The 23,835-nt window shown below is 41.2% G+C and overlaps 1 protein-coding gene across 6 annotated transcripts in view; it reads right to left on the reverse strand.

Annotated features, from left to right (window-relative positions):
- MAGI2 (membrane associated guanylate kinase, WW and PDZ domain containing 2) overlaps positions 1-23,835 on the reverse strand; it is a 1,066,131-nt gene that overhangs the window by 316,561 nt on the left and 725,735 nt on the right. For all 6 annotated transcript variants that reach the window (XM_040413058.1, XM_040413064.1, XM_040413057.1 and 3 more), the window contains one exon: positions 20,763-20,842. In XM_040413058.1, coding sequence (XP_040268992.1) covers positions 20,763-20,842 — 80 coding nt within the window. The remainder of the gene's footprint in view (positions 1-20,762; positions 20,843-23,835) is intronic.

A 23,835-nucleotide genomic window follows, 5' to 3' on the forward strand; every position in this document is an offset into this window, starting at 1 on the left:
GCCCCAACAATCTGGTTAAACAGGTCCGGGATCAGAGGAAGCGGATATGGGTCACGAATCGTGATACGGTTCAGCTCCCTGAAATCCAGACAAGGTCTTAAAGAAGCATCTTTTTTCAACCATGCGTTGTTGCAAATTGATTATCAATGAGATTGACAGCTGCTCCACTATCTACAAAAATCTCACAAACAATGGTCTTGCTGTCTAGCGTCGACCTGGCAGGTAGGAGAAAACGGGAACTGCAAGCAAAAGGCAAACCTTCAATTTTCGCATCAACCTTGCCAATAGTAGCAAATGGAAAGGTTTTAGAGGTTTTTTGTTTTGTTTTGTTTTTATTACCCTCAGAAAACTTCATGAATCTTCTAGAGGGGCAAACATTAGCTAAATGATTTATACCCCCACAACAGAAACAAACCCTCCTCTGAGAGCTGAATCCTCTACTATCAGAGGCAAGCAAACCCAGGTGCCCCCACCGGCAGCGAAAAGGCCCAAGACTGAGCGTTATCCCTGAGCAGCGAGATGATGATCCCCACCCATGCACTGTTTACATCTCAGTTTATTTTTGTCTAACTTTCTGCTGCTCTGCACTGTGGGTCCCAGTGCAGCGCTGCATTACATGCTTTCAGACGACTATCACCTCCGCCGTGACTCCGCCCCCTCATTGTTATTTCGCCTCCTGCCACACATTGCCACATACTCCATGCATCCGCCCCCCTTGAATAATATTCTCTTGCTGCACATTTTCCTCCCCCTTAGTAACGCCCCTAAACTCCTCCTGGCTAAGTCCTTTGAAACGTGATAAGGTCCGAGTATTGCTTCTATCTTCAGCCTGCCGCCTCATTTGCCTGCATTGGAGGTGCTTACTATGTAAATTAGTATAGTTCCCTTGCCTACTTCATTTTTAACAACACGCCCTGCTTGGTGATGTCACCAGGCCAGAGGGGCGTGGCTTAGCGCGATCTGTTGCCACCGAGGTACTGCTCATCCGAGCGCTCTGCATAATGCCTGCGACTGATGGTAATGTCACCGGTCTCCCAGCAAAGCGGAAGAAGTGGCTTCGCTCTGCAGAAGGGACCCAGTACGTCACTGAATGTAAGAAAAGACTCACTTCAGGCTGAGAATTTGTGTAATGAATACAGGGCATCAGAAAAGTATGGGAAAGATAGGACAGTCATGTAGGAGATATTTATGCCCTTGTTAAACAATTAAACCAATGTCCCCAATCCTGGACAACCCCTTTAAGCTAATGAAGACCACGCTGTTTAGTTAGCTGCTAGTTAGCATGATTTTATACATAAATAAACTACAACTTGACAACTATTCTTGATTAAAATTAATCTATATTTTTGTCTACAGTACAGTTGTCTACAAGAAAATGTAGTGAAGTGATACTTTGATGTATTACATACAGTAGGTCATGCACGCTTCCAAGCCAGTACATTTATTGGGACTCTCTGAAGAACTAGTATAGCATGGGTTGCATTTAGAGCTGTTCGAATTTCATATTTTAAAATTTGTTCACGCTTCGTTTACTGGTAAAAGGTGAATTGCGTTATGGATTCCATTACCATGGATTATAACGTAATTCTATGACGGAATGCATAGCAGAATGCCTTTAGAGGCATTCCGTTATTCATTCCGTCATAATAGAAATCTATGGGCGAAAAATGGATCTGTTCCGTTTCCGTTATGCAGGGGAGTTTGTGATGTACAGTAAGGTAACAAAAAATGGCTTTTGACACCGTTTTTTTTTTTTTTTTTACAGTGTTCACCTGATGGATTAGGTCATGTGGTATTTTTATAGAGCAGGTTGTTACGGATGCGGCGATATCTAATATGGCTACTTTATTTTTATTTTTTTTACATTTAGCACAATAAAAGCATTTTTGAAACAAAAAAAATCATGTTTTAGTGTCTCCATAGTCTGAGAGCTATAGTTTATTTTTATTTTTTAGGCGATTGTCTTAGATAGGGGCTAAATTTTTGCGGGATGAGGTGACGGTTAGATTGGTACTATTTTGGAGGGCATACGCCTTTTTGATCACTTGGTGTTGCACTTTTAGTGATGTAAGGTGAAAAAAAAATTGCTTTTTTAGTAGTTTTTATTATAATTTTTTTACGGTGTTCACCTGAGGGGTTAGGTCCTGTAAAGAAATTATATAGAGCTGGTCGATACGGACGGGGTGATACCTAATATGTCTACTTTTCTTTTTTTACTTACTTTTACAAAAAAATATTACTTTATTTTGGGAAAAGGACGCTTTTTTTTATTTGAAACTTTTTTAAATCTTTTTTTTCCCACTTTATTATCTGTCCCACTCTGGGACTTCAACATTACAGGGTCTGATCCCTGTTTCAATGCAGCACAATACATCTGTATTACACTGTAAGACGCTAACAGTTGCCTAGGAGACTCAGCCTGGGGGCTGGGCCTCTTAGGCCTCCATACTTGCCGGGCCCCAAGCCTTGGAATGGCTAGGGGGCTGCCATGGCAACCATCGAGTCCCCACCACAACAGCGCGGGGACCCAATGGATGAGGCAAGGGAGCACAAACCTCCCATATGCCGCGGTCAGCGCTGACCGCGGCATATAAGGGGTTAATCCACCGGCATCGGTGTTATCATCGATGCTGGTGGATGCAGCAGGAATCTGGCTGTCAGTAACAGCCAGATCTCTGCCGCTGATCGCAGCACCGCACGCGGGGGTGGGGCAGGGGGATCAGAAGGACCGCAGGACGAGAATGCTCTTCCTGGGGCACTAAGTACCGGCCTTTTAGGATGACCATTCTCGTCCTGGGTCCTTAACGTGTTAATATACTGAGCGGGAAAACTGCAGCGGGGCACAGTGATATTTAAAGAAAAAAACAGGCAGGGTGGCAGCATCAGCAGGGGGGGGGTACCCCGCTAGGAAAGGTATTTACAGTATCTAAACTAAAAAGTAACCCATGAAAGGTCCTCTTTAAACAAGGCATTAACATCATAATATTATGGAATATTACTTGGGATATGCCATAGATATATAAGCAATGGGGACCCGACCTCTGGGACCACATGAATAGCCTATAATTAGGCTTTCGGTAAGTAATCGGACAACACTGAAGAATGGCCTGCAGTAAAGAAGTGAGCTGTACTTACCTAGACGATCCAATGCCACCATTTTGGTTCTCTTGGCTGGGCTCTTTTTATCTGGCTGCAGTGATGACGTCATGTCAACATGTGACTGCTGCAGTGAATCGCTGGCATCAGCTGAGAACTGAAAAGACCAGTGATTGTCCACACCCAGGGCCGGCATTAGGGGGAGCAAACTGGGCAATTGCCCAGGGCCCCCATTGTCTAAGTGGCCCCCTGCTTCAATACTGCTGTTCAGCTGAAGGTCCAAGGAAGCAAACAGGTGGACAGCTGAACAGCTGCGCTTTACAATGCAGTGTAAGATCCCCTCCCTCACATATAAGAGAAATAATAATCACAGTGCTGACAGGACCTGTGAATGTCAGATGCAGGAGGCGGAGCTCAGCAGAGAAGAGGGGATGAAGGACCTGTGATTACCTCACCATCATGTGACCAGAACAGGAAGCGGAGCTCAGTAGTGCAGTAAAGTAATGAAGAAGAAGACCAGCCATGCATGTGAAGAAGTATGGATTCAATGTAAGTGCCAGGGAAATGCTGGGAGTTGTAGTCCTCTCCTCTTATACCTCCTGTTATGTTATATAAGAGTACATTACAAGAGAAAGTATAAGCGGAGAGCACTACAACTCTCAGCATGTCCAGGCCATTATTTTAGATTATATGGGTACATTACAAACACCCTGCAGATGCTGGGAGTTGTATACCTCCTCTTATAATGTACTCTGATATTACATAATAATGGCTTGGACATGCTGGGAGTTGTAGTCCCATCCTCTCATACGTCCCCCTGTAATGTGCTCTGATATTAACCCCTTATGGACCGGGCTCATTTTCACCTTAAGGACAAGGCCATTTTTTGCAAATCTTTGCTTTTACTTATCCAGGCCATTCTGAGATTATTTTTTCGTCACATATTGTACTTCATGACACTGGTAAATAAAAAATAAAAAAAAATATTTATAAAAAAATACCAAATTTACCAAAAAGTGAGAAAAATTTGCAAATTTCCAAGTTTCAATTTCTCTACTTCTATAATACATAGTAATACCTCCAAAAATAGTTATTACTTTACATTCCCCATATGTCTACTTCATGTTTGGATCATTTTGGGAATGCTATTTTATTTTTTGGGGATGTTACAAGGCTTAGAAGTTTAGAAGCAAATCTTGAAATTTTCAAAAACCCACTTTTTAAGGACCAGTTCAGGTCTGAAGTCACTTTGTGAGGCTTACATAATAGAAACCACCCAAAAATGACCACATTATAGAAACTACACCCCTACAGGTATTCAAAACTGATTTTACAAACATTGTTAACCCTTTAGGTGTTCCACAAAAGTTAATGGCAAATGGAGATAAAATTTCAGAATTTATATTTTTTGGCAAATTTTCCATTTTAATCCATTTTTTTCCAGTTAAAAAGCAAGGGTTAACAGCCAAACAAAACTTAATATTTATTGCCCTGATTCTGTAGTTTGCAGAAACACTCTATATGTTGTCGTAAACTTCTATATTGGCACACGGTAGGGCGTAGAGGGTAAGGAGCGCTGTGTGGTTTTTGGAAGGCAGATTTTGCTGGATTGGTTTATTTACACCATGTCCCATTTGAAGCCCCACTGATGCACCCCTACAGTAGAAACTCCATAAAAGTGACCCCATCTAAGAAACTACACCCCTCAAGGTATTCAAAACTGATTTTATAAACTTTGTTAACCTTTTAGGTGTTCCACAAGAGTTATTGGCAAATGGAGATGAAATTTAAGAATTTCAATGTTTTGGCAAATTTTCCATTTTAATCCATTTTTTCCAGTAACAAAGCAAGGGTTAACAACCCCAAAAAACTCAATATTTATTGCCCTGATTCTGTCGTTTTCAGAAGCACCCCCTATATGGTCGTAAACTACTGTACGGGCACACGGTAGGGCGTAGAGGGAAAGGAGCGCCGTGTGGTTTTTGGAAGGCAGATTTTGCTGGACTGGTAAATTTACATCATGTCCCATTTGAAGCCCAACTGATGCACCCCTAGAGTAGAAACTCCATAAAAGTGACCCCATTTTGGAAACTATGGGATAAGGTGGCAGTTTTGTTGGGACTATTTTTAGGGTACATATGATTTTTGGTTGCTCTATATTACATTTTTGTGAGGCAATGTTACCAAAAATAGAAATTCTGAAATTTCATCCCCATTTGCCATAAACTGTTGAGGAACACCTAAAGGGCTAATAAAGTTTGTGAAATCAGTTTTAAATACCTTGAGGGGTGTAGTTTCTTAGATGGTGTCACTTTTATGGAGTTTTTACTGTAGGGGTGCATCAGGGGTTCTTCAAATGGGACATGGTGACAAAAAAAAGGCCATAAAAATCTGCCTTTCAGAAACCATATGGCATTCCTTTCCTTCTGCGCCCTGCTGTTTGGTCATACAGCAGTTTACAACCACATATGGGGTGTTTCTGTAAACTGCAGAATCAGAGTAATAAATATTAAGTTTTGTTTGGCTGTTAACCCTTGCTTTGTTACGGGAAAAAAACGGATCAAAATTGAAAATTTGCCCAAAAATAGCTGTTTTGGCACCATTTTTATTTTATTTTTTTGACCGTGTTCATCTGAGGGGTTAGGTCATGGGGTATTTTTACGGACACGGCGATAACTAATATGTACACTTTTTTATATTTATTTAGGTTTTACACTATATTATCCTTTTTTAAACAAAAAAAAACATTTTAGTATCTCCATAGTCAGTTTTTTTTTAGTTTTTAGCTGATTACTTTAGGTAGGGGCTCATTTTTTGCGGGATGAGAGGATGGTTTTATTGGCACTATGTTGAGGGGCATATGACTTTTTGATTACTTGTTATTACACTTTTTGTGATGTAAGGTGACCAAAAAATACCTTTTTTTTCACAGTTTTTTTTTTTTGGACCGTGTTCATCACGGTTAGGTCATGGGGTATTTTTATAAAGCAGATTCTTACGGACGCGGCGATACCTAATATGTCAACTTTTTAAAATTTATTTTAGTTTTACAAAATAAGTCTGAGAAATATAGTTTTTTTTTCGATTGACATTGGCTAAATGGAATTAAAATTGGGGAAGGGGATTATAAATTTAGTACTCCATGGAAGTGTGGTACTCCCTGAAGCAACCAATAATGCAGAGGCCCTGATGATCGTATTCCCCTCCTGTGACACACACTGCACCCTTTTTGGGTCCGTCCCTTCTTTCCAGTATGGGGGACCACACCTGGAAAGTGTTGGCCAGGAACGATCCGGGCGCCTCCAGTTCCCGAGGTACTCCGGCCTGCTCTTTCCCGGTCAGAAAAGATCAGGGCCTTTAGGACTGCCTCATAGAACTGGAGGAATTTCCCTGTGTTGCCAGCGCTCCGGGACAGCACAAAAGAGTTGTACAAGGCAACCTGTACCAAGTAGACCGCAACTTTTTGTACCATGCCAGGGTTTTGCGCATGGCGTTATATGGCTTGAGGACTTGATCAGAGAGATCAACTCCTCCCATATACCGATTGTAGTTGACGATACAATCGGGTTTGAGGACCATTACCGCGGTACCTCGCACAGGGACAGGGGTGATGCCGTTACCGTGAATTTTGGTCAGTACAAGGACATCCCTCTTGTCAATATATCTGACCAGCAACAGTTTTCCACTGGTAAGGGCACGGGTTTCACCCCTGGGGATTGGTACCTGGAGGGGGTGGGTATGGAGGCCGCATTGATTTTTCCGCACGGTCCCACAAGCGGACGTGGATCTGGTGGCTAGGGACTGGAACAAGGGGATACTAGTATAAAAGTTATCCATGTACAGGTGGTAACCCTTCTCTAGCAGTGGGTGCATAAGGTCCCACACAAGTTTTCCGCTAACACCCAGAGTACGGGGACATTCTGTGGGTTCAATACGGGAATCTCGCCCCTTGTACACACTAAACTTGTAAGTGTACCCTGAGGTACTCTCACAAAGTTTGTACAGCTTCACGTCATATCTTGCCCGCTTAGAGGGAACATACTGGTGGAAAATGAGTCTGCCCTTGAAAGCAATGAGAGACTCATCAACTGCGACCTCCCTTCCAGGTACATAGGCCTCCAAAAAATTGGCCCCAAAGGGGGGGACATGCTGCTTTATCTCAAAACGGGAACGTGTCATGGCCGTACTGTTTAGTGGGGTCTGGTAGAGGACGTCCCCACTCCAGTAATGCCTGACACTGTTTTTTTTTACTTGGCCCATGTGCAGCACGAGGCCCCAAAACATCCTCATCTCGGCTGCACTGACCGGAGTCCAGCAACCGGCCCTAGCCAAAAAGGAGCCCAGGTGTTGAGCAATGAACTGTTGGGCATACAAGTTCAATTGCTCCACCATCAGATTCACAAAGTGGTCACTGAAAAAAAGACTAAAATAGTCATATTCAGTGAAGCCCACTGTGGGAATCTGGATTCCTGGTTGGCCAACAAAATCAGGAATCACAGGCTCAAAATCCTCTGGGGTACACCATGCAAGTTCTCTGGTAGGGGGCTCAGGTGGACTTATCTGGTGGGCCGGAAAACTAGTACGAGCCCCAAAGCTGCTCGTACTAGTGTGGGCCACAGGGTCCCTGGAATGGTGGTCCCCTTGCTCCGCCTTACAAGATGTGGGCCCCCTCTTTTGATTTTGCCCAGGGACACATTTTGTCTAAAACCAGCCCTGACCACACCAGTAACGTGTGTTTGACATGATGTTGCCACTGCAGCTGGGTAGACAGAGCCTGGCCAGGAGAATTGAAGTGGCATTACTGGATCCACTAAGTACAGCTTACTTCCTTATTGCAACCTATTCCCCAATGTTTTCTGGCTTCTTATGGAAACTTAACAACCCCTTTAAGGACAGATGCCCCTCCAGCGTATTTCCTGCACAGCTGTGCTTCTGTCCACTCTCACAGCAATAAAGGACAGCAAAGACAGGATGATTTGGTTTTCTACTTTGTTCTATTGACTAAACATTTTTTTCTCTTTATAAAAGTACAGTAGTTTAGTAGTTTATAAAAGAAAATAGGGGAAAAAATTGAATCTACTCATAAAATTGAATGAGGTGTTAAGGATTTGTTTATGCTTATTGCCGCACTAAAACTGAATTGCTTTTATTTTGTAGGCTGGTCGTTGGCTATAGACTTCAATTTATTCTTCAAATGAAGAATGACAGTGATTTTTTTCAAGGACGGCACGAGAATTCAATGTGAAGCCTCCAATTATTCTTTTTACTAGTTTAGACACATTGACTACAAATCCACTGTTTTATACCCAGCAATATTGTTGAAGCAGGACTATGTTGAGCTTTAACAGTAGTGTAAAATAAAGGCATGTGTTTTATCCTCAGATTTTATACACTGTTAAACAAAAGACTGTTGATTTTTGTAGCAGGCACCGTGGGGAGATTTATCAAAATTGGTATAAAGGAAAACTGGCAGATTCCACCTTTCATTTTAAAAACGAGCTCTGAAAAAAAAAATATGATGGTTTGCTATGGGCAACTAAGACAGATTTCCTTTACATCAGTTTTAATAAATCTCCACCAGTGTTTAGAAACATTCTTTATGGTGATTCTGCTGCAAATGCATTCTTTTAATTGACATGCTGAATCTTTATACACACCTTTTAACATATTAACAGCCTATATATGACTAGTCCATCTTTTTTTATATTATTTTCCTGTCCAAAGTATTTGAAGGGGTTTTCTGGTAGTAGAATATTCATGCCATATCCTTAGGATAGGTCATTTGTATCTTTTCAGTTGGGCTCCGACTGCCAGCAAGACCGCCTTTGCTATTTGAAGAGGCCCTGATGCTCCTGTGAGCACAGTGGCCAGTCATGTCAGGATTATCATGGCCTAGCTGCAGCTCAGTCCTATTCAAGTGAATGCGCCTGGGATGCAATGCCAAGCACAGGCACTAGGCACTATACAATATACTGCGCTGTGCTTGGTATACTGTGAGGAGGCTGCAACCGCAAGGCCGTCTTTAATATTGATTGGACCCTGGGCAAGAGGGTGCCGCTGCAGCATTAATGGGTCCATACTTTATTAACTAAGTAGCAGGACATGTAGGGCATACATGGGGGATGTCCCTGCACTTACTATTATTTCTGGGTGCCGCTCCGTTGATGCGGGAGAATGTAACGGGGGCAACAGCGGCGCAACGGAGCGGCGCCCAGAAATAAAAGTAAGTGCAGGGACATCCCCCATGCATGTCCTACATGTCCTGCTACTTAGTTAATAAAGTATGGACCCATGAAAGGTCCTCCAGTGGCCAGTGGGGCTCAAGAGGCAGCTGCCTTGGGCCCCCCAGGAGCAACTGGGCCCGGGGCAGCTGCCCCTTTTGCCCCATGTTAAAGTCAGCCCTGGTTTACCGGAGCGCCAGGGCCTCTTCAAACAGCTGATTAGTGGTAGTGATGAGCGGGAGGTGCCATATTCTATTTTGCGAATATTCGATTGAATATTCGTCTTATATTCGTCGAAATCGAATATTCGTCATTATTCTATTTATCTCGAATAATATGCGATTTAATTTTTTGCGTATTACGATTTTCTTTAAACTGTATAAGGCAACTTTCATATTGGTTGGCTAATATGTGTATTTTACGAATATTCGCTGTATTGCTATAACTTCGTTTTTTAGAATATTATTAATATTCTAAAATACGAAGTTATAGCAATATATCGAATATTCGTAAAATACACATAATTTAGCTAATATAGTGCTATAATCTTTTTTTTTATAGTCAAATTTTTTTGTCTCTTCTGAACTTCATTTTTGGAAAAAATTTACACTATTAAAAAAAAATACTACAGCATTATTATAACTAAATTGCAGTCTATATGTATAAATTACGAATATTCGCTATATTGCTATAACTTAGATTTTTAGAATATTACGAATATTCGAAAAAACGAAGTTATAGCAATATAGCGAATATTCGTAATATACACATATAGACTGCAATTTAACTAATATAGTGCTGTAGTATTTTTTTTTAATAGTGTCAATTTTTTCCAAAAATGAAGTTGAGAAGAGACAAAAAAATGTGACTATAAAAAAAAAGATTATAGCACTATATTAGCTAAATTGCAGTCTATATGTGTATTTTATGAATATTCGCTATATTGCAATAACTTCGTTTTTTCGAATATTCGTAAATCGTAATATTAAAAAAATCGAAGTTATAGCAATATAGCGAATATTCGTAATATTTACACATAGACTGCAATTTATCTAATATAGTGCTATACATAAAGAGGAAAATTATAAATCAGTAATGAGAATCGTTACTGATTTATAATTTCCCTCTTTATGTAGGATAGTTTATGTTATGCGACAAATAGGCAATTAGATATGCGAGTGAATCGGGTCGCATAAGGGCTGTATGCTATTGGGTTGGCTTGGTCGAATATACGAAGATAGAGAATATAGCGCTATTTTCGCTATATTCGACAATTCTACCAAGCCAACCGTAAGTAACTGTTGGCTTGGTAGAATTGTTGAATGTCGAATATAGCGAATATAGCGCTATATTCTTTATCTTCGTCTATTCGACCAAGCCAACCCAATAGCATACAGCCCTTATGCGACGCGATTCACTTGCATATTTAATTGCCGATTTATCGCATAACATCTGTATGCTATTGGGTTGGCTTGGTCGAATAGACGAAGATAGAGAATATAGCGCTATATTCGACAATTCTACCAAGCCAACCCATCAGTGATAGTAGTAATTTTTACTATCACAAAATTTGTGATCCTAAATTACTAGCACTAATTTAGTGATATTAAAGTAAATTACTAACATGACTAATGGGTTCAGATGGAAAAAAAAACTAATATTCGTTATAACGAATATATTTTAATATATTAGAAATATTCGCAAATTTACGAAGTTGTAATATTCGTACGAATATTTCGCTATTCGAATATTCGCGCTCATCCCTAATCAGTGGCAGTGCCGAATTTCGGACCTCCACTCACTAGATATTAATAACCTATCCTTGGATATTAATGACATATCCTAATGACCTAGACCTGGAAAACCCCTTTAAGTTCCACTCTGTCTGGACTTTTAGCACAACGGAGAGTCTCAGCTAATAGAGGAGTGTGTGGTGGTCACTCAGCGCACCATACCTTCCCTTATGCTATGGATATTAAATTTGTGGTAATGTGGTGAAGTCTGTAGTCTGTGACTACAACTCACTTCCACAATGAAAGCTCTACTGAATGCTAAAACCCATTTTGAACAAGTTAAAGATAGATTAATAACCGGACCTCAAAATATGTTCAATGGCGTACCATCATCATAGGGTGCAAGAGATGAGTCCCAGACGAATTGATGCAATGACATAAAGACTCTGCACTCCAGGAAGTGACTTGCAAATTATACATTATTTTTTAAAAACACTTCTAGTGTTGCATGAAGCACTGGGAATTTGCTCAATAAATTACATATAATTTGCAAGTTAAGAACCGGACCTATTATTTGCAGTTAATTCGTAGAGCAGAAGGGATCACAGAAGCGGTCAGCTCCCTCTAAAACAGTGATGACAGAACACAGTGAGTGGTCATTAAGAGGTTAAAGTAGGCTGAATTGGACAAAATCCATTAGATGTAATAACTCAGTTGTAAAATCAGTAACAATAAAGCTGAGCAATCTCAAGAGTGAAGTTTCAATAAAAATCATTGCAACTTCAAATCCCACCATGATTTTATAAAAATCTTTTTATTGGGTCAACAAACTGGGTACACAAAAACAGAACTGTTAGGCAACAGTGCAATATTTTACCTTCCGGAAAATTATCTAGTATTAGAGACTATGACAATATTTGTTTTTCATCCCTGTCACCACTGTTGTATTTCAAAGAGACCAACATATCTACCCAATGCATTGCCCCCATATAAATGTTCTAAAGGTTTTAAATAATTTTTCACCTGTCTTACTCAGTATCATCAGTAATAATGTGGGCCATTTATCATGCCCCAATGCCAGAAAATTTGCATAAAAAAACAGCAAAACTTGGGTTTGCAACTTTTTAAACTCCGTCCTTGCCACTTTCCAAAAAGGTGGCATGACGTGGGTTTCACCAATTTTATGGAGTAAATGATTACTGAAATCTACACCAGCTGCCATAAATCTCATTCCAGGCGCACTTACTGCAGGAGGACAAGCCATCAACATTAAAATATTTGACAGTCCCATTAAGTGATTTTATAAGTGCATTCATTTCTTCTCTCATAGGGATTATTTGTGTGATGTATTTATTCTGGATGGTTTAGCCATCTTAAAAAAAAAGGGAACCCCATCTGCAAAAGGGTCAGGCTGAGGGCCATACAAGTCATAAACATGTGGAAAGGGTGCTGCCACACAGCGATGTAGATGAAAAGTTTAGAAGACTAATTAGAGATTAGTGTTCTGCATAGCAGAAAGGATTTAAAAGGTTTTTCCAAGACTCAAATACTGATGACCTATCCTCTGGACAGGTCATCAGTATCTGATCTGTGGGGGTCCGACATCCGGGACTCCCACTAATCAACTATTTGAGGGGACACCTATGAGCGCTGCAGTCTTCTCTCAGCTCACCAAGCACAGCGCCGTACATTGTATAGCAGCTGTGCTTGGTTTCACAGCTCAGCCCCATTCACTTCTATGGGGCTGAGCTGCGCCTAGGCCACAGGATTGATGAACATTGAACAGGAAAAGGTGAGAGAAGGGAGTGGCGCTACTGCGAGTGCCCCTGCCTTCTTTAACAGCTGATCGGTGGGGGGTCCCAGGTCAGACCCCCACCGATGAGATACTGATGACCTATCCTGAAGATAGGTCATCAGTATTAAAGTCTCGGAAAACCCTTTTAATTAACTGTAGCTGGCTACATTCTCTAACTGTGTTATGAATGCATGTTGATTAATGTTGTAACTGCATACCAACTGCAATTAAAATGGAGTCACTGGTGTCCAAAGATGGAAAAAAGAGAAATATGCACTCCTATGTTTTTTTGTGAGGTGCTGTGGTATACTGGTCTATGCCCATTGATACTTGTATAGAGAAAACCACACACTCGCTATATGAAGTATGCAAAGTGAATTTTTGTATTGTAGTACAATCCAAAAATTGTGCAGAATAGTGCAAAAAAATAAGAATAAAGAGAGATTGGAGGTAGATTTACAGTTGATTGCCTGAAACCCCAGGCAGGTATTGTCTGGTGACAGACATATATATTATTACAACTCTGAATTCTTGGTTTTGCCATATGTTGGATCGTTAATCTTGTCCAATGAGGCTGCGGTAAGTGAGACGTTTTGGTCGTTATTGACGAGAGATGCTCTGCGATTTTCTACATTCCCTCATACATCATATCTCCGCAATAGATTGATAAAGGTCAATAACGACCGAAACGTCTCACATATCGCAGCCTCATTGGACAAGATTAACGATCCAACATACGGCAAAACCAAGAATTCAGAGCTGTAATAATATATATGTCTGTCACCAGACAATAACTTGCGTTAAAGTGGATACTATTGAATACTTGCGCTGCAGGTCCTTGTAGTGTTGTGGGTCAATTCACACCAGTTTCCAATGCGTTAAAGTGAAGAACCGCGCTGCCTAAACAAGGAATTTTTTCCACCGTGCTATAAGCCCACCGAGTTGATACAGGATAAGGCCTCTTTCATACGACAGTATGTCTTTTTCAGTGTTTTGCGGTCTGTTTTAAACGGATCCGTTGTTCTGTTTTTTGTTTCCGTTGTGTTTCCGTTTCCGTTCCGTTTTTCCGTTCCGTTTTTCCGTATGGCATATACAGTGTACAGTAATTTCATAGAAAAAATTGGGCTGGGCATAACATTTTCAATAGATGGTTCCGCAAAAAACGGAACGGATACGGAAGACATACGGATGCATTTCCGTATGCATTCCGTTTTTTTGCGGACCCATAGACTTTAATGGAGCAACGGAACGTGATTTGCGGCCAAATATAGGACATGTTCTATCTTTAAACGGAACGGAAAAACGGAAATACGGAAACGGAATGCATACGGAACACATTCCGTTTTTTTTGCGGAACCATTGAAATGAATGGTTCCGTATACGGACCGTATACGGATCGCAAAAAACGGCCCGCAAAACGGAAAAAAAAAAACGGCCGTGTGAAAGAGGCCTAACAGTGCTTCCCACCATCACTATGGTGTGATTTTTGGTGCCCTGCAGAGGAATCCAGGAGGTGCATTTGCAATCCAGAGCTGGGAAGCACTGTTATCCTGTATCAACTCGGTGGGTTTATAGCACGGTGGAAAAAATTCCTTGTTTAGGCAGCGCGGTTCTTCACTTTAACGCATTGGAAACTGGTGTGAATTGACCCACAACACTACAAGGACCTGCAGCGCAAGTATTAAATAGTATCCAAAAGAACTACGTGACTGACTTTCTTTTATTAGATAACCAGACAATAAGTGCCTATCGGGAGCCGCAAACCGTAAGTACGGAGCCACGGACCGGAAATGCGGATGCAGACAGCACAATGTGCATCCTTTCCGTCCCCATTGAGAATGAATGGGTAGGCACTTAACCTTTGCAGGCACAGTCCTATGGCACTACCAAGAAAAAACTTCCTTCATGTTTAATAATCTATCTTGCTTAGGAACACTCCACATATGAAGTTGGGAAAAGCCAAATTATTGGGTGAAGTTTCCTACTCTAAATACACTCATTGACAAAATAATAGTAATAATAATAATAATAATAATAATAATAATAATAATAATAATAATAATAATAATGCACGAAGTTAGAAGTGTTGGATTGCCACAAATCTCTGCTTGCAGTTACTGCATGTCTCAGAATATGAAGATGGTTACCAGTATGGTCTGATTAGACACTGTGACACAGTGCTCCCCTGGTGACCTATAAAAAGGTTCTCAAAGGCCACTTTTGGGTAGAGTACCTCTTGGTGAGAGATTGTTCTCTGCTACACAGGCCTCAACAGGGCACTCAAATATTCTTTGCCCAGTTGACAAAGTTTGAGAGAGGGCACATCATTGGACGGAGAGAAGCACGAAGAACTGCCTACCATCTAGACCTCCATGCCTGACCATATCTCCAATTGTATCCAGGCTAGAGGTGAACCAACAGGGCACTGGAGTCTGTCTACTGAATAGTTTTCCCAAATAAACATATCTTTTCACACTAATATTGTAATCATGTACATGTATCATCATTATGCATATAACGTTTCATTAGATTCCAACAACTCCTTCACATTTTTGTTTTGTCAATGAGCAAATGTCATCATTACAATTCAACAATAAAATTCATCTAGCTTGTAACCCTCCCCATGACAGTAATAGAATTTAGCATATATGCTAGAAAGGATTTTGACCTACAAGTGCTCATTTAGCGATGCTGAATACATTTATGTGTTTTCTTGCACGCAGCACAGAAAAAAAGTTCTATTCGAACATTGTATTTCGGAAACATCCTGTTCTCCATTCAGAATAAATTGGCAGTGTCAAAATAAAGAGGAAAATATTTTGATGAAGACAGCTGAGAAGCACCTCAGACAGCATGATAATAAACACATTTGCCACATTTGAGATTACAAATATAACCTTCTGTTCATGTAATGCCTCATTCCAGCCACAAACCTTGTACAATAAGCAATATATCAAGTATATGTAGACATCAATTCCACGCATGGGTGTGAAGCACTGTCAGTGCTGGAGGTTGCTTTTTGTTTGTAATAAAAAAGAAAAGCTAAAGGAAAAAAAATTAAGAAAAAAGTACATTCAGAGCAATAAAAACACTGCAAAGCATGTGATTACCTAGATGGGTAATCAGAGCCCAGGATGACAAACTAGATATACTGTATCCTACATGCTTAAAAGGGTTGCCCAGTACTTTTAGGCCTCATGCACACAAACATATTTTCATTCCGTGTCCGTTCGTTTTTTTTTGCAGACCGGATACAGAAGCATTCATTTCAATGGGTACGCAAAAAAACGGAAGGTACTCCATGTGCATTCCATTTCCGTATTTCTGTATTTCCTTCACGCAAAAAATAGAAAATGTCCTATTATTGTCCGCATTACGGACAAGGATAGTACTGTTCTATTAGTGGCCAGCTGTTCCGTTACGCAAAATACGGAATGCACACGGACGTCATCCGTATTTTTTACGGATCCGTTTTTGCGGACTGCAAAATACATACGGTTGTGTGCATGAGAAATTATACTGAGGCCTATCCTCAGGACAGGCCATCAGTATCTGATCAATGGGAGTCCAACACCTTGCACCCCTGCCAATCAGCTGTTCCAAGTTGTAGCTACTCTGATCTGTCCATTGTGTAGTGGACAAAGCTGGTTACTGCAGCACTGCTTCCAGTGAAGTGAGAAGGAGCAGGACTACAGTTACCAGCTCTGTCCACTACAAAATGGATGGAGTTGTGTAGTTCTGGCACTGTTAGTATTCCCAAACAACTGATTGCAGGAGTGCGGGGTGTCCGACCTCCACCGACCAGAGATTCTTTGCCTATCCTAAGGATAAGCCATCAATATGAAAGAAGTGGACAACCTTTAAGGTTGATTCATAAAAGAAATTTGAAACTCATCCATGTAAACACAGATACGTTTTAAGTGGATTACACAAGGATAGCATCCGTGTGCAGTCCATTATTCTCTTAGACCAATTCATTTGAATCATGTGGGAAAATTGGAGCTGGGCTGTACATTTTGTGATGGATTATCGGTCCTTGCAGAAACTTTTTTTTTTAAATGCACATGTGAATTGGACCATTAATGGATCAGTGTTCAGTCCATGTGTACAACAGATATCACCTGGATGTAAAAATCATTCTTCTGAATTAACTCTGAGGGACAAACATTTTTAAGGCCTGTTGGTTCCCAAACATTGGCTCAAGAACCAGATGAGGTTCAGAGAGAATGGCAAACAAGTCGACCCATGACAACATATATATGCGTCCTGCTTTGTTACTGGTACCAGGTATAAAATGGTTATGCTTATCACAGAAATTACTAGCTATAGTGCCCTTTGTCCATTGGCTGAGTGTGTAAAAACTTCACCGGCCTCCAGCAACTGGCACCTTTCAAGTTTTTCTTTAGTAGATAAAGTAGGTACGGGGAAACTATGCCTACATTAGTAGCTGGACTAAAATGTCTCAAATTGAGTATAGTGTGCCAATAGGCATGTAAGAGGCTTAGATAGATTATGTTGCATGGTCTCATAATATCAAAGATATGCGCTTTGACTATTGAAATGTTATGCCTATGCCATGAAAGATACACTATCCTTGGAGTAAAGCATGGCATGACATAGGGGGAACACTACTCTACATCTACCTTCAAATGCATTCATTTTGAAATTGTGGTAGCCTTTGTAGCGGTATTCTTCTCTGGAAGAAATAACTCTGTAAAGGGTAGCACAAGGATTTCCTACGGTTATGTGGTCCAGGGCACAAGAGACTCCATGTGCCTCCATACAGGCTCCATGCAAAAGGCTCTGGAATGTGTATGACACCTAAGACTTATTATTGCACCACATCTATAAAAGTGGTATAAGAGGGTCCTGAAAATTCATGAACTGAGATGAGACAAGTAGCTGATGAGAATAGAAATCACCAGTCTATGTGTCATTATTCCATGTTTTGCTCCATGTGGTAGATAAACTCACTGGATGACAAAGCCTTCTGAGGCAACATGAGCTTTCCTCCGTTTATTTAAATGGAACCTGTCACATTGAACATGGTGTCTAAGCTGCAGGCACCATGTTATAGAGCAGCTGGGCAGATTAATATATAGTTTTATGGGAAAAGATTCAATATAACTTGTAATTTTTCCATTTATATCTCTACTCATTCTTGGCTTTGAAGTCCAGGAGGCGGTCCTATCAGTGATTGACAGCTACATCTGTATACACAATCATAGAGAGAAGGCTGTCAATCACTGATAGGACCGCCTCCTTAACTTCAAAGCCCAGAATGAGCAGGAATTTAAATGAATACATTAGACGTTTTACTGAATCTTCTCCCATAAAACTATATATCAACCTGCTTATCTCCTCTGGGTCTAACATGCTGCCCATGGCTTACATTGCATTTGCATGGTGACAAGTTGTCTTTAAGATGATAAAAATGTAATTTTGAAATTTAAAATAAAAAAAATAAAAAAATACACCAAAAAACAAGGATAACTGATAATTAAGCTTGTGGTAAACTAGCAAGAAAGTTCAATACTAAAAGTAGGTCTACGGGTTGCTAATGTTTAAGAATCCATCCTGAAACCAGTAAATTAAAAAAGTAATTTTTGTAAAGCTGTTCAAAGTGGTTACAGGTATAAATCAATCTAGCGAGCAATTAAATGCAATTATTGCTCCAGCAGATGCAGCGTAGTGCAAATGGAATATCAATGCAGATGCCTAAGAACAGACACAGTCATTATTCCTGGATAAATACCTGCATTAAAGTTATGAATGGATCCATTTCTTCATCAATTAATGACTAGGCACAGCTTTATTTGTATGCGTCTTCCTGTCACACCTCATTTATAAATGGACCCCATTAAGATGTGCCGTGTATGGCACCGGTACAAATGTCTGCCTGGCTGTCAAAGGTTGTATTGCTTAATGTGAACTCATTGCCAAAAACAACTCCTGTGAAACATCACCTTTTGGCCTCATGCACACGACCGTTGTTGTGTTCCGGTCCGCAAAATGGGGTTCCGTTGTTCCGTGATCCGTTTCCGTTTTTGTTTCCGTGTGTCTTCCTATATTTTTGGAGGACCACCAGACATAAAGGAAAGTAAAAAAAAGTCTAAGTCAAGTTTGCCATGCAAATGATAGGAAAAAAAAGGACGCGGATGACAATCTTGTGTGCCTCCGTGTTTTTTCACGGTCCCATTGACTTGAATGGGTCCGCGAACCGTTTTCCGTGAAAAATATAGTACAGGTTATATTTTTTGGACGGACTGGAACCACGGATCACGGACGCGGATGACAAGCGGTGCATTAGCCGAGTTTTCAACGGACCCATTGAAAGTCAATGGGTCCGCAGAAAATCACGGAAAACGGCACAACGGACACGGAATAAAACAACGGTCGTGTGCATGAGGCCTTTTTGTGGTATCCTTTTTACCTAGCCACACTTACATATCTAAAAGAGCAAGCTGTAACGTATATTGTAGTCATTTCATCATCATTCTGTACATCTCGTGAATAAAAGGACATCTGTCAATGTCCTCATGGCCACGAAAGTTTTCTGCAGATCAGCAAAACATGGATATCGTCCATGTTGTATCCCCATTCATGCAGACCATCTGTGTTTTATATATCTGTATATCTGTACTGCTAAAAGACAGAATATGTCCGGAAAATGTGGACCACAGACCCACTGAAGTCAATTGGTCTGCAAAAAAAAAAAATGCAGATGGCACACGGACCCTATCTTTAATTTGCAGACTGCAAAAGGGACATGGTCGTAGACATGAGGCCTAACATTCTTTTCCGTATCCTGCCACCTTTTACGTAATATATGGTGTACTGCACTATACAGAGCGCAGACATACAGAATCTCTAGCTACATCCTGGCTTATGTAAAGTCTGCCCAACCTTGAAAAAAAATAAAAACATAAAAATAGAAAATGTCATGCTGTACAAAACAAAAAAATAATAAGTGATAAAGGCCATCTGCACGACTCAACATCACAAAGCTATTCTCAGTGCTGAATATCTGAAGGTTAATTGATAAATGGGCATGTCAGACGTTCTCCTCTGCATACAAGAAGAGCCGTATCTTCCCTTAATGAGCACACGGATTCTCAAAGAAAATGTGCTGAGCTGTAGCCAACTGTGAAAACAGCTCCTAAGTTGACATTTTTAACTTGAGATGCAAGTAATTTGTGGTAATACTGCAGTGGCAGCCCTGTGATTATAGCACACAGGTGTGCAGCTTACAGGTGCTGTATGGCGACTACTATGCCACACATGCCTCTGCAGAAAGTGACAGTACTACAAGAATATCATCACGACAATTGCCCAATACGTGTTTAGTACTGTAGTAAAAGGTTCACGGTGAATGTAGACATTTCCATCAAATGCAATCACTTTGCAGCATTGCTTTACTTGAGAAGCTTTCAAGCTATTATAAAAGGCAATCACACGATTGAACTCAAGCTGCCTTAAAAAAAAGTCATAAAACAACCTGAAAACAATTAAAATTAGCAGCAAGGACATAAGAAACACAAAGCCTTTACCTTTAAGAGTACATGATATTATAATCATAATCCTTGGACGTGTTCCTTTTGGTTCTCCTTGCATTGCATCTTCCTTCAGAGAACTGAGCCCTAGTGTCACCACATAAAGTCCCTGGCAGAGGCGGGTATGGGAGGGCTGGCAGACCAGTGCCCCCAGACAAAATAAAACTATGTTTGTTGTAAACCTTGAGTGTGAATACAAGGAAAGGGAGGCGCTTGAAGAAAAAAAAAAAAAGCACAAATGGGGGGGATGACTACTTCCTGTGTAGTGGTTCCCCTCCAAAAATGCTGTCTTTCCGCTGCGGCTAATGAACGTGTTTATGCAACTCTGGCACAGAAGAGGTTAAAGGGACTGCGAAAAACTTACCATTCTCCTTGCACTCTTCTGGGGGTTTAGCTTTCTTTGCTAGCCGTGGATCCAGCCATGACGTGGTCTTTGTGTTGTGGCTGAAAAGAAAATACACTACTTTGAGAAGGAGGGCTTTGAAAAGAATGACATGAATTTCTCCAAGAAAAAAATAAAAGGGGAGAGAAGGGGGTTATTTCAAGAGAATCGTAAATCGATACACTTAATTTGCCCAGGGGTTCTAATTAGCCCAAAAGGAGTGCAAGGCAGCTGTACATTTGGCTTCCTGATCTCACACTGCAGAAAGCAGCTATTTTTATTAAAATCAAGCAGCACGTCTGCCAAGGCAGCCTCATTGAAAATTCAGAGCTCATCCCGTGCTAAAGGAATTTATTAGATACACACAGTTCTCCGTTCAGACCAGGGTTCTCAATGAGCATCTCTAACCACACTCGCAGGTCAGGGAAGAATTCGGGGAGACTCCACAGTGTTACATGCAGGTTTACTGATTAATATCAAATGGCAATGTTGTCCGAAAATTACCCAGCTAGCCCTAGGAAATCAAACATTTCTTGCAGTATGACAGCTAATAAGCTCCTGGAAAGAATATCACGTTGTTAGTATGCTTGCTGGCTTGTTACACATCCCACACATAACACACTGCAGCCAGATCTCATGGCCAAGTGACATGGAATATGTCAGAAGAGAATCATGAGTGATAGCGCCATTTTATTTCCACTGTAACTGGGAAAGTAATGTTTTCTCCATGGTGTATACAGTGTTAATATGTAATAATCGAAAATGCACAAAAGACCGACAGGCACCTAATTTGCAGCTGTAGGATTATCTATGCAGTTATTATTCGGGGGCTCCATGTTTAACCACCTCAGGACCGACGAACGCAGGATTGCGTCCTGGCGGCGGCAGAGTTATTCCTCCTGGACGCATCGGCATGTCACCTCGCGAGACGCGAGATTTCCTGTGAACGCACGCACACAGGAGCGCGCGTTCACAGGATCGGGAGGTAAACGAGTTGATCTACAGCCTGCCAGCGGCGATCATTCGCTGGCAAGCTGTAGATGCGATTTTTTTAACCCCAAAAAGGTATATTAGACACTGTTTTGTTTACAGCGTCTAATATACCTGCTACCTGGTCCTCTGGTGGTCCCTTTTGCTTGGATCGACCACCAGAGGACACAGGCAGCTCTGTAAGTAGCACCAAACACCACTTATTAACCCCTTATTAACCCCTGATCACCCCATATTAGACTCCCTGATCACACCCGTCATTGATCACCCCCCTGTAAGGCTCCATTCAGACGTCCGTATGTGTTTTGCGGATCCGCGGATCCACGGATCCGCAAAACACATACGGACGTCTGAATGGAGCCTTACAGGGGGGTAATCAATGACAGGGGGGTGATTAGGGAGTCTATATGGGGTGATCACCACCCTGTCATTGATCACCCCCCTGTAAGGCTCCATTTAGACGTCCGTATGTGTTTTGCGGATCCGCGGTGTCCGTGTTTTGCGGATCCACGGATCCGCAAAACACATACGGACGTCTGAATGGAGCCTTACAGGGGGGTGATCAATGACAGGGGGGTGATCACCCCATATAGACTCCCTGATCACCCCCCTGTCATTGATCACCCCCCTGTAAGGCTCCATTCATACGGCCGTATGTGTTTTGCGGATCCGCGGATCCGCAAAACAGGGACACCGGCAATGTGCTTTCCGCATTTTGCGGATCCGCACATTGCCAGAACTATATAGAAAATGCCTTTTCTTGTCCGCAATTGCGGACAAGAATAGGACATGTTCTATAGGCTCTACAAAAAACGCAGTGTTCGCCCGATCAGGCCTGATCTTGTGTGCACACTTGCGTTTAGTCCGCCCCACCGCAATGACAGAAATTTATATTTTTTTGATCACTGCAAAAACACCGTAAAATCGCTGCGGCGCTTTAAAGATCACTTTTGAGGGGCATGGCGAGTTCATCGATTTTTTTTTTTGGTACAAGTTAGCGGAAATTTATTTATTTTTTTGTTTTTTTGTTTTTTCTTACAAAGTCTCATATTCCACTAACTTGTGACAAAAAATAAAATCTCACATGAACTCACCATACCCCTCACGGGATCCAAATGCGTAAAAATTTTTAGACATTTATATTCCAGACTTCTTCTCACGCTTTAGGGCCCCTAAAATTCCAGGGCAGTATAAATACCCCACATGTGACCCCATTTTGGAAAGAAGACACCCCAAGGTATTTCGTGAGGGGCATGGCGAGTTCATGTAAAATTTTCTTTTTTGTCACAAGTTAGTGGAATATGAGACATTGTAAGAAAAAATAAAATAAATAAATCATTTTCCGCTAACTTGTGCCAAAAAAAAAATCGAGGAACTCGCCATGCCCCTCACGGAATACCTTAGGATGTCTTCTTTCCAAAATGGGGTCACTTGTGGGGTATTTATACTGCCCTGGCATTTTAGGGGACCTAAATCGTGAGAAGTAGTTTGGAATCCAAATGCGTAAAAATGCCCTGTGAAATCGTAAAGATTCTCATTGGAATTTGGGCCCCTTTGCGCACCTAGGCTGCAAAAAAGTGTCACACATGTGGTATCGCCGTACTCACGAGAAGTAGGGCAATGTGTTTTGGGGTGTATTATTACATATACCCATACTGTGTGTGAGAAATATCTCTGTAAATTACAACTTTTTAAATTTTTTAATACAAAGTTGTCAATTTACAGAGATATTTCTCTCACCCAGCATGGGTATATGTAAAAATACACCCCAAAACACATTGCCCTACTTCTCCTGAGTATGGCGATACCACATGTGTGACACTTTTTTGCAGCCTAGGTGCGTAAAGGGGCCGAAAGTCCAACGAGTACCTTTAGGCTCTACAGGGTTGCTCACAATTTAGCCCCCCCCCCCAAAATGCCAGAACAGTAAACACACCCCACAAATGACCCCATTTCGGAAAGTAGACACCCCAAGGTATTCGCTGAGGGGCATATTGAGTCCATGAAAGATTGAACTTTTTGTCACAAGTTAGCGGAAAGGGAGACTTTGTGAGAAAAAACAAAA

This window comes from Bufo bufo, chromosome 1 (genome assembly GCF_905171765.1).
Source record: "Bufo bufo chromosome 1, aBufBuf1.1, whole genome shotgun sequence".
In the NCBI taxonomy this organism is placed as follows: domain Eukaryota; kingdom Metazoa; phylum Chordata; class Amphibia; order Anura; family Bufonidae; genus Bufo; species Bufo bufo.